This window comes from Alosa sapidissima, chromosome 1, assembly GCF_018492685.1.
Source record: "Alosa sapidissima isolate fAloSap1 chromosome 1, fAloSap1.pri, whole genome shotgun sequence".
Classification (NCBI taxonomy): Eukaryota; Metazoa; Chordata; class Actinopteri; order Clupeiformes; family Clupeidae; genus Alosa; species Alosa sapidissima.
In genome coordinates, this window is record NC_055957.1 from 49,056,535 (window position 1) to 49,068,622 (window position 12,088).

The 12,088-nt window shown below is 43.8% G+C and overlaps 1 protein-coding gene across 2 annotated transcripts in view; it reads right to left on the reverse strand.

Moving 5' to 3' along the window:
* Positions 1-1,944: 1,944 nt before the first annotated feature.
* Positions 1,945-12,088, reverse strand: part of LOC121715776 (tensin-3-like) — a 44,485-nt gene continuing 34,341 nt past the window's right edge. For both annotated transcript variants that reach the window (XM_042101699.1, XM_042101708.1), the window contains exons 17-27: positions 9,776-9,902; positions 8,906-9,414; positions 8,233-8,319; positions 7,930-8,061; positions 6,407-6,502; positions 5,936-6,013; positions 5,408-5,485; positions 5,051-5,219; positions 4,676-4,744; positions 4,009-4,038; positions 1,945-3,807 (exon numbers count right to left, since the gene is read on the reverse strand). In XM_042101699.1, coding sequence (XP_041957633.1) covers positions 3,666-3,807; positions 4,009-4,038; positions 4,676-4,744; positions 5,051-5,219; positions 5,408-5,485; positions 5,936-6,013; positions 6,407-6,502; positions 7,930-8,061; positions 8,233-8,319; positions 8,906-9,414; positions 9,776-9,902 — 1,517 coding nt within the window. In that variant the 3' untranslated portion in view covers positions 1,945-3,665. The remainder of the gene's footprint in view (positions 3,808-4,008; positions 4,039-4,675; positions 4,745-5,050; positions 5,220-5,407; positions 5,486-5,935; positions 6,014-6,406; positions 6,503-7,929; positions 8,062-8,232; positions 8,320-8,905; positions 9,415-9,775; positions 9,903-12,088) is intronic.

The window sequence follows — 12,088 nt, forward strand, 5'->3', positions numbered from 1 at the left end:
GATGTTTGTTCTGACTGAAAATGACACAGTCACATGACTAAAGGTTGTAAGACAATGTGGTAGAATCTTGGAATAAAAAAAGAAGCATTTTTATCTTTTTAAAATTTTTTATGGAAAATGGAATGAACAAAATTATTCATTTTCACCCTTTTTAAATAATCAGTAGAAACAGCTCTCAAAATGGTTCTTATAATACCTACCGAGCCTCTCCATGTCTCCACCATGATTCTAGACTGCACCTTTTTAGCAGCAATCTGGGTTTTGAGGCAGGAACGATTCTCTGCCATCACTCTGGCCCATGTGCTCACTTTTTTGACAGATTAAGGTTTGGCTGGGCCACTCTAAAATGTTGATATTGTTCTCTGCTATCCATTTCTTGCCTTGTTTGGCTGTATATTTTGGATCATTGTGTGGTTTAATGGTCCAATGACGTCTATTGGGGTAGGTCTCTCGGCACACTGCCTGATCATCTTAATGGAATCCCTTGTTTTAGTGTTACCGTTTACTTTGAGAAGGTCACCATACCATTTTTCATAAAAAAGTTAAAAAAGATGAAAATGCTTCTTTTTTTATTCCATATTTCTCCCACATTGTCTTACAACCTTTTGGCATGTGACAGTGTCATTTTCAGTCAGAACAAACATCTTGATGAAGAGAAAATCAACATTAAATCAATATTTGCCAGGGGTGTATATGAAGAGTTTGGTTCCAAAATGCTATAACCTCAATTTTAATGAATTTAATTTAATTTATTTTAATTTTGTTTTCCAAGTAATTTCAGTGGAAATGTAATTGGGTATTATTTGATTTATCTACTCAATCAAAACAACAGAACTGCAATTTTATTGATATTACCTGAAATACACACTTAAATAACATGACTTATTAATGTTTTCACAAATGGATTAGCGTTTTGGAACCAAACTCTTCATATGAAGAGTTTAGATTTACATATTTACATATGAAGAGTTCATATGTAGAGTTTACATCTAAACTCTTCATATGAAGAGTAGATTTACACACACAACTCCTTATATCTCTGTTCCCCACACTAGGCCTACTCCATAGCTCTCCCTCTGTTCCCCACACTAGGCCTACTCCATAGCACCCCCTCACATGTTCTGTGTGCAAATACTGCCACCTGCTGGTAGGATTAGCAAGACCAGGACTGAGCCACCCATCCCAATAGCTAAGTGCGTGTGGAGTTACTATTTCTGTTTATACCAAGCATAAATAGTACGATGTATAAATGTTAGGCGAAGTATTATAGGCCTATACAAATTGAGATTCATCTCAGTCTGAAGAAGTGTTAGGTGTAGATGCTAATCTTAATAGTATTTGGTGATAAAACAATAAACATGACTAATTAGATATATTACATATTCACAACAAAACAACAGCACTGTCTTTACTCTATAAAGTCTAACATTGATATTGAGTCTATAGGTTCCCTGAGGATCATGAGAAGAACATATTTCTGTAAAAAACTTCTGAATTGAGCCAACATTTTTGTGGCTTACTGGGTATAAATGGCTACGTTCAGTAGGCTTTAATTAATCCCCAACCGCCATCTCAAACTAAGCTGTCATTTCCTCCTTCACAGTGCTGCACACAGACTGATTTGAACTGGTTGTAATTCCCAAAATCACTTATTCAAGAGCATCCCTCTTTTACCCTTTCATTTCAAACCCATTTAATATCCAACACATCTGGTTTCAGAGCTTTCAGCTTCCCCTTTTCCTGACAAAATAACTCTGATTTCAAGGTTCTTTTTAAAAGCATGAATGATAAGCTTGGCAATGGACATTTCCAAATAAAATTACTGTAGCAACATTTTTCAGATTTTCTGAACTAATGCATTGTGTTGCAGAGGTAAAAGACCATATTGAATCAAGCGTAACAAGTTGAAAACAAATTGCATGAAGACCACACAATATGGAAAGGTCATGCTTATGACATCCCTTTTTATTTATTTACATCCATATCTTATAATGCCACTTATATCGAGTGGTTGGCCACAGTTCATGGAGATCAAGAAACACACATAGAAAATACAATACAGTGTCCTCTGGCAACTGAGCTGCAAGTTCATAGAATAAAGAATCTTAACAAATATCAAATTCCATGAATATACGCATTCATAGTCAACGCCATACTTCTCTATGGTCCCATAAGTCGTAAGTATATCATTCATGAGAATATATATTTTTTTAACATAGTTTGAGACCAAGTTGCTAAAAGCTCAGTGTCCAAATGTCTTTAAATGTCTGTTGACCGTATGACACATAACACCATAACCAGCTTGGAATGCTCAAGCATTTCATCAGTATACATGATACATGTATGTTGCTAGCATTTCAGAACAAGACGTTTTGATCCCCATGCTGTATACTCCACTAGATAATTCTATATATAAAACTAAACTGATGCAAATGATGCCGTCTCTACAGTCGTAATATTTTCATCTTCTGAACACAGGCTCTTTGTAAGGTACGTTGTTAAAATAATACAAGACATAATATAACTTTAGCAAATTATTAGATAAAATGCTTAAAGAGAATGAACTCACATTACAAAAACTTGCCGGTGTCAAGATTAAATCTTCAAAATATTAAGTTTGAATACATAATTCTGTGACTAATAGCATATAATTGAGCATCATGGTTTGGGTGTATTCATGGACAATATAATTTCATCTAATCATAAATACATATACATATCAGGGTTGACATACAAAAATAGACTTGTGTTGTTAAATTGCTATGATATTCGTGTCCTTTAATCACATCTCAAAAGCTTCTCAACAAGAAATACTTGGGCAAAAATATAGAAACTCAAATCATAAAAGAGATGTGCATATATATTTAGCCAGTTGTAGATCAATTTCAATGTTTTTATTTACATCCTTTGCATAGATTAAGGGGAGCCTAACCTCTAGCTTTGCTCACTGTGGAGTTGAGCATATACATGCTGTAAGAGCATTGGAGCCCGTTCTGGAACAATACTAACTTTGTTTTTGAAACAACTTTGGTTGACCGCAAATTCTGTCAGTGACGCCTTAAGAGTACCCAGAGATAAGAAGCCATACACAACGAAAATGGTAAAATGTCTCTTGTATGCCTACATTGAAGTAGTAGGCTACTTCATATACGTTCACCAAAAAGCAGCACATATGCATCTCAGTTGAAAATTTCACTGACTCTTTAGAATGGACTGTTTTTTATATCACAGCATATAGTAATTTACACTCCGTTTCTTATAGTATCATTACGTTTTCTGGTGGCTATCTGATATAGCTTCAAATAGTCAGAGTTAATTCACATGTACGTACAGTTTTAGACTTTAGAAAAAAACAACACTTGGAAATGGTTTGGAAATGATGATAGTAAAATAAATATGGATTTCATAACATACTAATACATAAATATACATACATGATTATGGGTCCCTAATTTTAAAGTACAGCTTGTGTCGGTTTTGCCAAGATCAAAGTCTTGTTTACACAACAAAAAGCTCTCCCATACTGTATCACTATGGCAACTGGCCTCCACTCTCGCATGCTGTTCATAGGCCACGCATGGCCACTGGCTTTCATTTCCCAGGGAAAAGCATAAATAACCACTTTCAGCCCGATGACCCCTTTCATATGCACTCAGGTGACCGCACTAGTTCTTCTGGGAACCAATCATGACCTTGGACACAAAGTTGACGATGGCACTAGCTGGTTGCTCCGGGTCGTGCTCAGCAAACAGGTGGCACACATTGTCCATGGCACTTCCTGTCTTCCTCGCCACAAAGCCAAATATCCTGCAACACAGGTAGAGGTCAGGTAGAGGTCAGGAGAGAAGGCCATTGTAACGCTTCAATTTAATTCAAACACATTCTAGATGGATATATCAAAACACGGTATATAATATTCACTCCATGGAGTGCATCTAATCATGTGTTGGTCTTTCCTCATAGATGCCATGTGAATATGAATTACTAAATCATGGTTAAAGAACTCACCTTGCTGAAGCACAGCCATCTCTTTTCCACCTGAAAGGCAGGAGCAACATCAGTCAGTACATGCAGTCATTGAGGCCAACACTGGGCTGTGGACATTTGATCTGCTCCCATCAGCACATACAGCGGGACAGCCATTTGTGTTTAAGCAATAAGCCCCGAGGAGGCCGTAGGCTACAGGGATGTTAGCACAGCTATGGGGTGTTGTGCGTGTCATGCCTAAACCCCCCTTAGCTGTTCTAACATCACTCTACCTACGGACTAGAGTAGCTTATTGCTTTTCTAAAACGGTTACTAAATATACCTGGCAAGATTTCACAAATGATTTATTCATAGATAATCAGTCGTCCACCAAAAAATATACTCCTTCTATCAGAATGGTTGCCAAGCAACATTGAGACACAGCAACTAACTTTTGTATCAATTTGTGGTAGTGCAGTAATACAGAACCAAATATGGCCAATGTGAAGGGTTATGCTGGGTGCTACATCGGCATCGCACAAGATTCAACCAATCATAATTAAGGACCGGAACTATCCGTTTTAAAATATCCATTTTAGCACACTGTTACACATGCTTTTTGGCCAGAGTCACATAAGATTAGAACATGCACCAATTATGTTTCCTCTTTTGTTTTTGACAGCATGAGGGTCAGTAGGCATGCACTCACTTTCTGTCTTGGGGGTCCAGAGCACAGAATATCACTGTGTTCACTGCATAATGTCTCCTAAAGAACAGTCTGAAAACAGATGAGACAAGTCATTAGAACACTTATCAAAGTATATCAAATCTTTGGGAAATATAATGTTGCAGGTATATTTACATCTGTCTGTATCTGCATCTACATTTGAGTTGGAGAACTACCGTTTCTAAACGCCACTAAAATCCAAATTTTGGTCTCTCTTAGCTCCTGTGTGTGTGTGTGTGTGTGTGTGTGTGTGTGTGTGTTGGTGTATGTAAGCGTATGGGGGTATGTAGACCAGCATTTTTCTAGCAGAAATGCTGGTGTGTGTGTGTGTGTGTGCGTGTGTGTTGCGTGACTCACTTCCTCTGATTGTCAGTGAGCGTGATGCCCTGGGAGGACACTTTGAAGTGCACCACAGTGGAGGTTGGCAGCGGGCTCATGCTGAGCACTTCACCAGTGGCCTTCTGCACCGCCTGGCCGCCCGTCAGAGACTCCATCTCCACCGAGCCCAGGAACCACACGTTGCACGCTGGGGAACCACACAACAAACCCAGCTGATTGCTCCAGCACAGACAACAACTGACACGCTCACACGGGACGGACACTTAGCTCTTATCACTGACTCAAGAAACAGCACTAAGTCATGAGTGTTGCTGGACTGTCCAGAGAGAGTGGACTGTGGGACTGTAGTAAGGGGTGGCGTAAGGGGACACCTACCTGCCCCTTGCTTGAGGAGCTCTGTGGCGGAGTTGGTGATGGACTGGGTTGTGGTCTCCACTACGTCCTCCAGGGGATCTGCATGGGGTGGGCCGGAGCGGGAGTGAGAGTCACATCAGACAGTTAAACAAGACAGAAAAACACCATGGAGATACATGTGCTTCATGGATGTGTTGGTGGCTCATTACACATTTTAAAGTACATGCAATATTTTCTTTTCAGTTTCCAGCTCTTTTCTCTCTTCAAGGGACGTTTGTTTATAGTGATACGAACAACATAGTGATAAATTCTTTGACATTAGTGGAATAAAATATGAACTATTAACTATTAACACTATAAGACAATTTTTTCAAAATTCAACCAGCATAATCTAGACAAAACTCTTTTCCTTTTTACTGAAAGCCCAGAGCTTGAATGTGTGCTCTGGTCTCAGAGCCATGAATCCTTTGGGACCCTGGCCTGTTTATTTGCTCTCCCACAATCACGTGTGTCTGCCATCGAGCAGCGCTAATGGGGTTGACCTCTCACCTCTGTCCGGGATGATGAGCTTGCAGGGCAGAGCCAGGGGCGTGATGGAGTGCTGGCACACCAGGGCGGTCAGACTGCCTGAAGGACACATAGGTCACACATGTGGTTCACTTGTGCGTTCACAAACTACATGTCCCTCGTCTACCTAAAATCCATATCAGCAAACCTTTGATCCTGGAGTATGCCATTACAAACCATATATAGCAAAACAGCTCAATGTCTGCACTCCACGGGGTCTCTACCGTTGACTGTATATTGTATATGTTTATGGTCTCTACACACAGCAAGCCAATGTGACAGTGACACTAACAGACCACAAGGGGGCTCTCTTTAGCAATACCACCACAGAGACCTCAGAAAACATGTGCTATGATAGGTGAGTGCAGCCAAACAGTGGCTGTGGCTATGCATCCTCATATCAGTACAACTTCAGGCAATGGAGACTGGGTGAGTATCAGGTGGAGAACTTACCAAAGTAGGGCTCATTGGGACAGCCCTTCAGCCGCACGCCTTTCTGAGTACACTCAATGAGGAAGTGACGAACAAGCTCATTGGACAGATCTCCTCCTGAGAGAGGTGGGGGTGAGAGAGTCAACACATATATCTATATTTTTATGTCAAAGCTCAGTTAGCTTTTGTAATTCAAACAGTGGGAAAAAAGCAACATGAATCTGAACTTTACAAGAACATGAATGGATTTGAAACACATAAAATGCATAAAAGCTTACATAATTTAAGTTGCAAAGCGTAGATAAACAATATGTTACTTGGCAAAGGGTCCTCTGAAAGGCTTAAGATTTCCTTGGAAAGTTCTCAAAAAGTTATCCCCCCAAAAAAACACACACACACTCACTCACACACACAGACAAAAGGCCAGCGATAGAGTTTCAGGTGTGTAGGGTGTGAGTTGTGTGTGGGGTATGCACTCAGAAGACATGGAGCCTGTGTAGTGCTGCTTGAGGGGCCAGTCTCAACAAAGGGCCTGTGAGCTCTGAACTGGACTGGTCATTATGGGCAGAGCAGCTGGGCAGTGGCACACAATGGGCACCCAATGCTCCCTCCTGTTCCCCTCTAACCCGGCCGAAAGGGAGAGAGAGAAGAGGAAACTGATCTGTTGCTATCACCATGAACAGGCCTTTCAACCTCCCGGACAATGTGTGGTAACTCCAAAGCATTTCTTTATTTTTTTAAATGAATGATTAAAAAAAATAGTAAATGTATTTTATGATAATAACATTGCTTTTGCGTAAAATAAAAACTAAATTTCACCTAAACATGTTTTTATTGTAGATATGAGTGTATTCAGAAAGAAAATTCAGTTCAATATTACTATGTAAATAATATTATATTATGATATGCCTCCAGGTTACTTCTGATACAATCTTAACAGATTGGTCATGTTATACTATATGTCATAAATAGCGACCACTCTTCAATGACAAGGTTGAACTTCAGCAAATTCAGATTTATGAGCTAAAAAACGAATTGAATCCTTTTCCCCACTTGTTGCAGTTAATCATTTCAAGACCTCTTTTTGTCATCGTGCCGTTACCATCTTGCAAACGTGTAATGTTATCTGACTGACTCAGGCAGCGTGATTGAAGCTAGGTGAGCTGCATTGTAAAACCCACAAAGACTTCCAAAAGCCTGGCCGCAGGAAGCATACCATATCTGCCCTCGGCCTGAAAACAGAAAGGGAGTGGGTGGTGGCGGTGGGGGCGCTGGTGATAGGATGGGCTGAGCGACTGGGTGTATGGTGGGTTCACCTATCACATTCCACTTCTGGCCATGGGTTCATGAGAGGGTTCCGTGTAACGTTAGAAGGCTTTCATGCCACTTGAACAATTCCCCAGATACTGTAAGTTTGCTCCCCTGGCTAGTCCCATTGTGAGTAGAGAAGGTTCTGGAAAATGTCACCCACTGTACGCCTGTGTGTGTGTGTGGTGACTCTCTTCCCAAAGCCCATCCCTGACCCCTCTGCCGCCCACGCCTACCTTTCTTACTCTGCTGTAGGACTGAGGGCGGGGGTGTGGCCACCTTCATGGCCAATCCGTACGCTCCTCGGAAGGAGTGGCTGTCTCGCACGATGAAAGAGCCCGGTTCTTTGTCCTTCAGGACAGCAATGGCTAGACATTGGGCGACAAAGATAAGCTGATCAGTTCCGTTCAAGCATTGTGTTTGAGTTCAAAGGTCCCCAGTTCTTTGGTTATATATAAACATTACTTTCAGTTTTAGCTTCCATGCCATTTTGCTCTATACAGAAAGTCCCAGTACAAGTGAAAAGACCAGTGTCTCACCTTGGTCCCGTGCGATGTCAGGCTTATACCAGAATTTGGATGTATCCTGAACAAACTTCACAGTCACTTGTTTGCTTGCCAGCACATCTGAAAGCAGTCAAGAGATTTCATCATCACCACAGCATTGCACAGCCATGCACCTAAAGCCAATCCTAATTTCATACACATGTGTTAATCTTAATTTCATCCACATGTGGCTTCAACAAGCTACCACTACAAAAGGGTCCTATGCCTATATACTATGACACCATCGCAGGTTCCCGCAAGCAAGCTGCCCTCTGGAGCTGAGAAAATATCAGAGCACATCGCATGTATCCCTCTATGTCCATGTTATGAAGACTGAAACTACAACTCCAAACTGAAAGTAAGCTCACACATTTCACTTATCTCTCAGTGTTTTTACCTTGATCATCAATTTACTCACACTGCACATCACTGCTGTGCAAAAAGGGTTTGGTGTAAAACTAAAATTCAATTCAAAAGCACAATTAACCGGAGAGCTGTGGTGGCAAGTGGCTACCACACTTGAATCCCGTGCACATCTCCCAATCCCACCATAACTCATCATTACCACTTGCTTCACTGATTATCTGAATAAAGGCAAAAGCCCAAAAATCTTTTTTAAAAAGGATTACTGTGAGGTTAGTGAAGGTGAGAGTGTGTGGCTGTGTACCAGGGAGAGGTGAGGAGGTGCCCGGCGTGCCGCGGCCCTGCATCTCGGGCAGCACGCTGGGGAAGGGGATGCTGAGCGAGCTGCCGCTGTGGGGGCTGGAGAAGCCGCTGAGTGCCGGCGAGGCCGAGCCCAGCGAGTGCTCCCCGTCCGACGCCCTCCTCTTCTCGGGGAGCAGCGGGGGCTGGTGCAGGGGCTGCTGGTGGAGCTGCGCGCTCAGGCCCTGCGTGGCCTCCACCAGGAGAAGGCCGGCCGCGGGGCCCAGGTCGGCGGGGGTGGCCAGGCTGTCGTGCTCGTCGAAGCTGCGCGCGGGGCTTCGGCAGGAGGCGTAGCGGGCGGCGCGGCTGCGCTGGCTGCCCCGGGGAGAGCTGTGGGCGTTGGGGGCAGGGTGAGGGTGGTGGCCCGGCGGCGACGACTGGTGGTGGCTGAAGTCGGTGGTGCCGGAGCGCTGGGGGGGCAGGGAGGCCTGGCGGCACAGCAGCGGGCTCTCCTGCCACGGAGACTGGACCAGGCTGGACAGGAGATCAGACGAGAGGGTCAGGGAGCAGACGTAAACTCACCTCCCAAACCAGTACTGACGCTAGAGCAAGCCGCTCTGTGACAAGGTCTGTTGTGACCATGTCTATTGTTAATGAATCAAACTGAAACAGAATTGAACTTGAATATACTGTAGATATCGCACATGACGAAGATCTCGATGTAGATCAGGCCTTTGTCAGTCAAACATAACCTCCTTATGAGCTTGCATTTATGAGTTTAAAATCTAACAAATTCACAGACGTGGGCACCAACAATACGCACACACGCACACACACACACACACACACACACAGTGATACATTAACTGCAGCATAAAGCTTTAAAGTCACATACTTGTCTGTTCGGGTCAGAGTTCCCCCGAGGGTTGCGGAGCGACCAAAGGTGTGGTGGCAGGCTGGGGAGTGGTCAGGCAGGCCTGGCTCTGTGGCGTGACCCATGATGTCTGTGTAGACCCTGGAGTCTGTGGACAAGCATACCCAAACATGAGGCCACAGTGTCTCCACATTCTCAGACACACACAGGCAGAGATTACATTCATGTTTTAGATGCCTTTCTGTGGCAACCTGTCCATTCATATACAGTATATATCCATCTCTGCAACAGATCTGTGATAATCAGCCATTTATTTAAAGGCTTAACCTTCGAAAGCTCACAAAAACAACAACAACCGCAACAACAACAAATCACTGAGATTGTTAACGTCCCAACAAACTCTTGATCTGCACGTAACTAGTGAGAGGGCAGCCAGTCAAACAGCATGGCACATGTGCTGACGTCAGGCACTAGCAGCAAGTCCCGTCATGACGCCACGGCACGACTGCCCCTTCCTGTGGTCCCTGGCCAGGAAGTGCAGTACACCAAACTGCTGACTAAACAGCGTCCTCCTCAGCAGCCCTGCCCTGTACCCCCGCCCCACCCCCCACACCTCTTCCTCCTTCTCCCTCTCCTCCTCCTCCTCCTCCTCCTCCTCCAATGAGCTCGGGCGGTGTGCGAAGAGAGAGAGAGGGGGAGCGAGGCACTGAAAAAGGGCTCTGGGCTAATTAAGAGAAAGCTTTTATTTCATCAATCTCCCACTTGGCATTTCCCACAGGTAGCTCAAACCAGCGGGCGACAGCCACTCACTCATTCACCAGCTCCCAAGGGTTCACGCCAAGTCAGGGGTCTTGTGCGACCTGCGTTTTTTGTGCAGTTGTCCATGTGTGCACACATGCGCTTCTGTGAATGTGTGTGTGTGTGTGTGTGTGTGTGTGTGTGCGTGTGTGTGTGTGTGTGTGTGCGTGTGCGTGTGCGTGTGTGTGTGTGTGTGTGTGTGTGTGTGTGTAAGGACAGGGGCCTCTCATGCACCTCTGTCTGTATTTGCTTCTCTCTCATTCCAAACCCGGGCGCAAGACTGAAATCCCGGGGCCCTGCGCCTCTGCCCGTTGTCCCAGAAACGCTTCAATGGAGCCTCTGTGTTTCCATCACAGCGCCTAAGAGTTACTCTCACGGCCGCCATGACAACAGACCAAAGGGTCAGGCACGGACAAACACTAGAATATGGGTCACGACAGGAAGTATCACGGCAAGTAGGACACTGTCACTCAACTGTGACAAAGCACTCACTTTCTTTGAAAGTCCACACAAAACTGAGGATACTCTAAAGCCCCACAATTACTCATAGTTAACAATGTGCAAAATATGAAAACACGCCACAGCCTGCAATGGTATTGCGCCATTCTTGATCTTGATAATTACAGTTCAAAGTCAAAAGTTACAAAGGTTAATATACAACAGACCAAACAACAAGACAAGACCAAATATCAGATGTAGCCAGAATTCCTGCACATCCAAGTTGAGAAAATGAGCAGTTGGTGAGTGGGGTCTTTTCTACATAATGGTCACAAAAAGCTTGGCCGTAAACGGAGAGCCAGTGTGAAACACAAAAGCATGAGGGCCTGGCTGTGTGAGAGTGAATAAAGGGGACTCCTGCATATATGAACAGTTGTGATTTTTTTCACTGACCACTCATCCATTGTTCAAATGTCCCCGCAATCTGCTTCCTCCAATCAGTGGCTTTAGCCAGGGGTCAACGGAGCACATATGTTGACCCTTCCCTTCACAAAGCCCTGGCATTTTAATATGTCCATTCGTCTTCGGCGGCCCGGCCTTATCTCAGCAGCAGGACAGAGCAAATTGTTCTCTTGGCCTTAAGGAGGTATATCAGATAGGGAGTAGATCTGCTGATCACCCCCTGCCTCCACACCTCTTCCCAGTCCTGCATGTGCTACCAAAATAAACAGGCATGCTATTTTGGGTCACATTGTCCAATTCAGTTGTACATGTAACATCTGATTGATGTGGGAGGCAAACGGATGTAACTATAGCAAATATAGATCTATGTGTACAGGCAGATCTTTGTTAAATCGGAACTGGGGTTGGGAAGTGGGTTGTAAGACACTGGTCTAAACCCACTGATCATCTGTGGTCTCCTTATCTAAAGCTTCACGTTTGTGTATTGGTGATTCCTAAACTATCTCATAATCAGGGACTTCTTGAAGCCTGGCCATGGTGAAGAGTGGTGGGGAACAAACTGTTTTTGTACTTAAAGGCATCCAGTGGTAAAGTCATCCAGCAGAGTTCCACGATTATTTTCAGTGGACGCCAGAT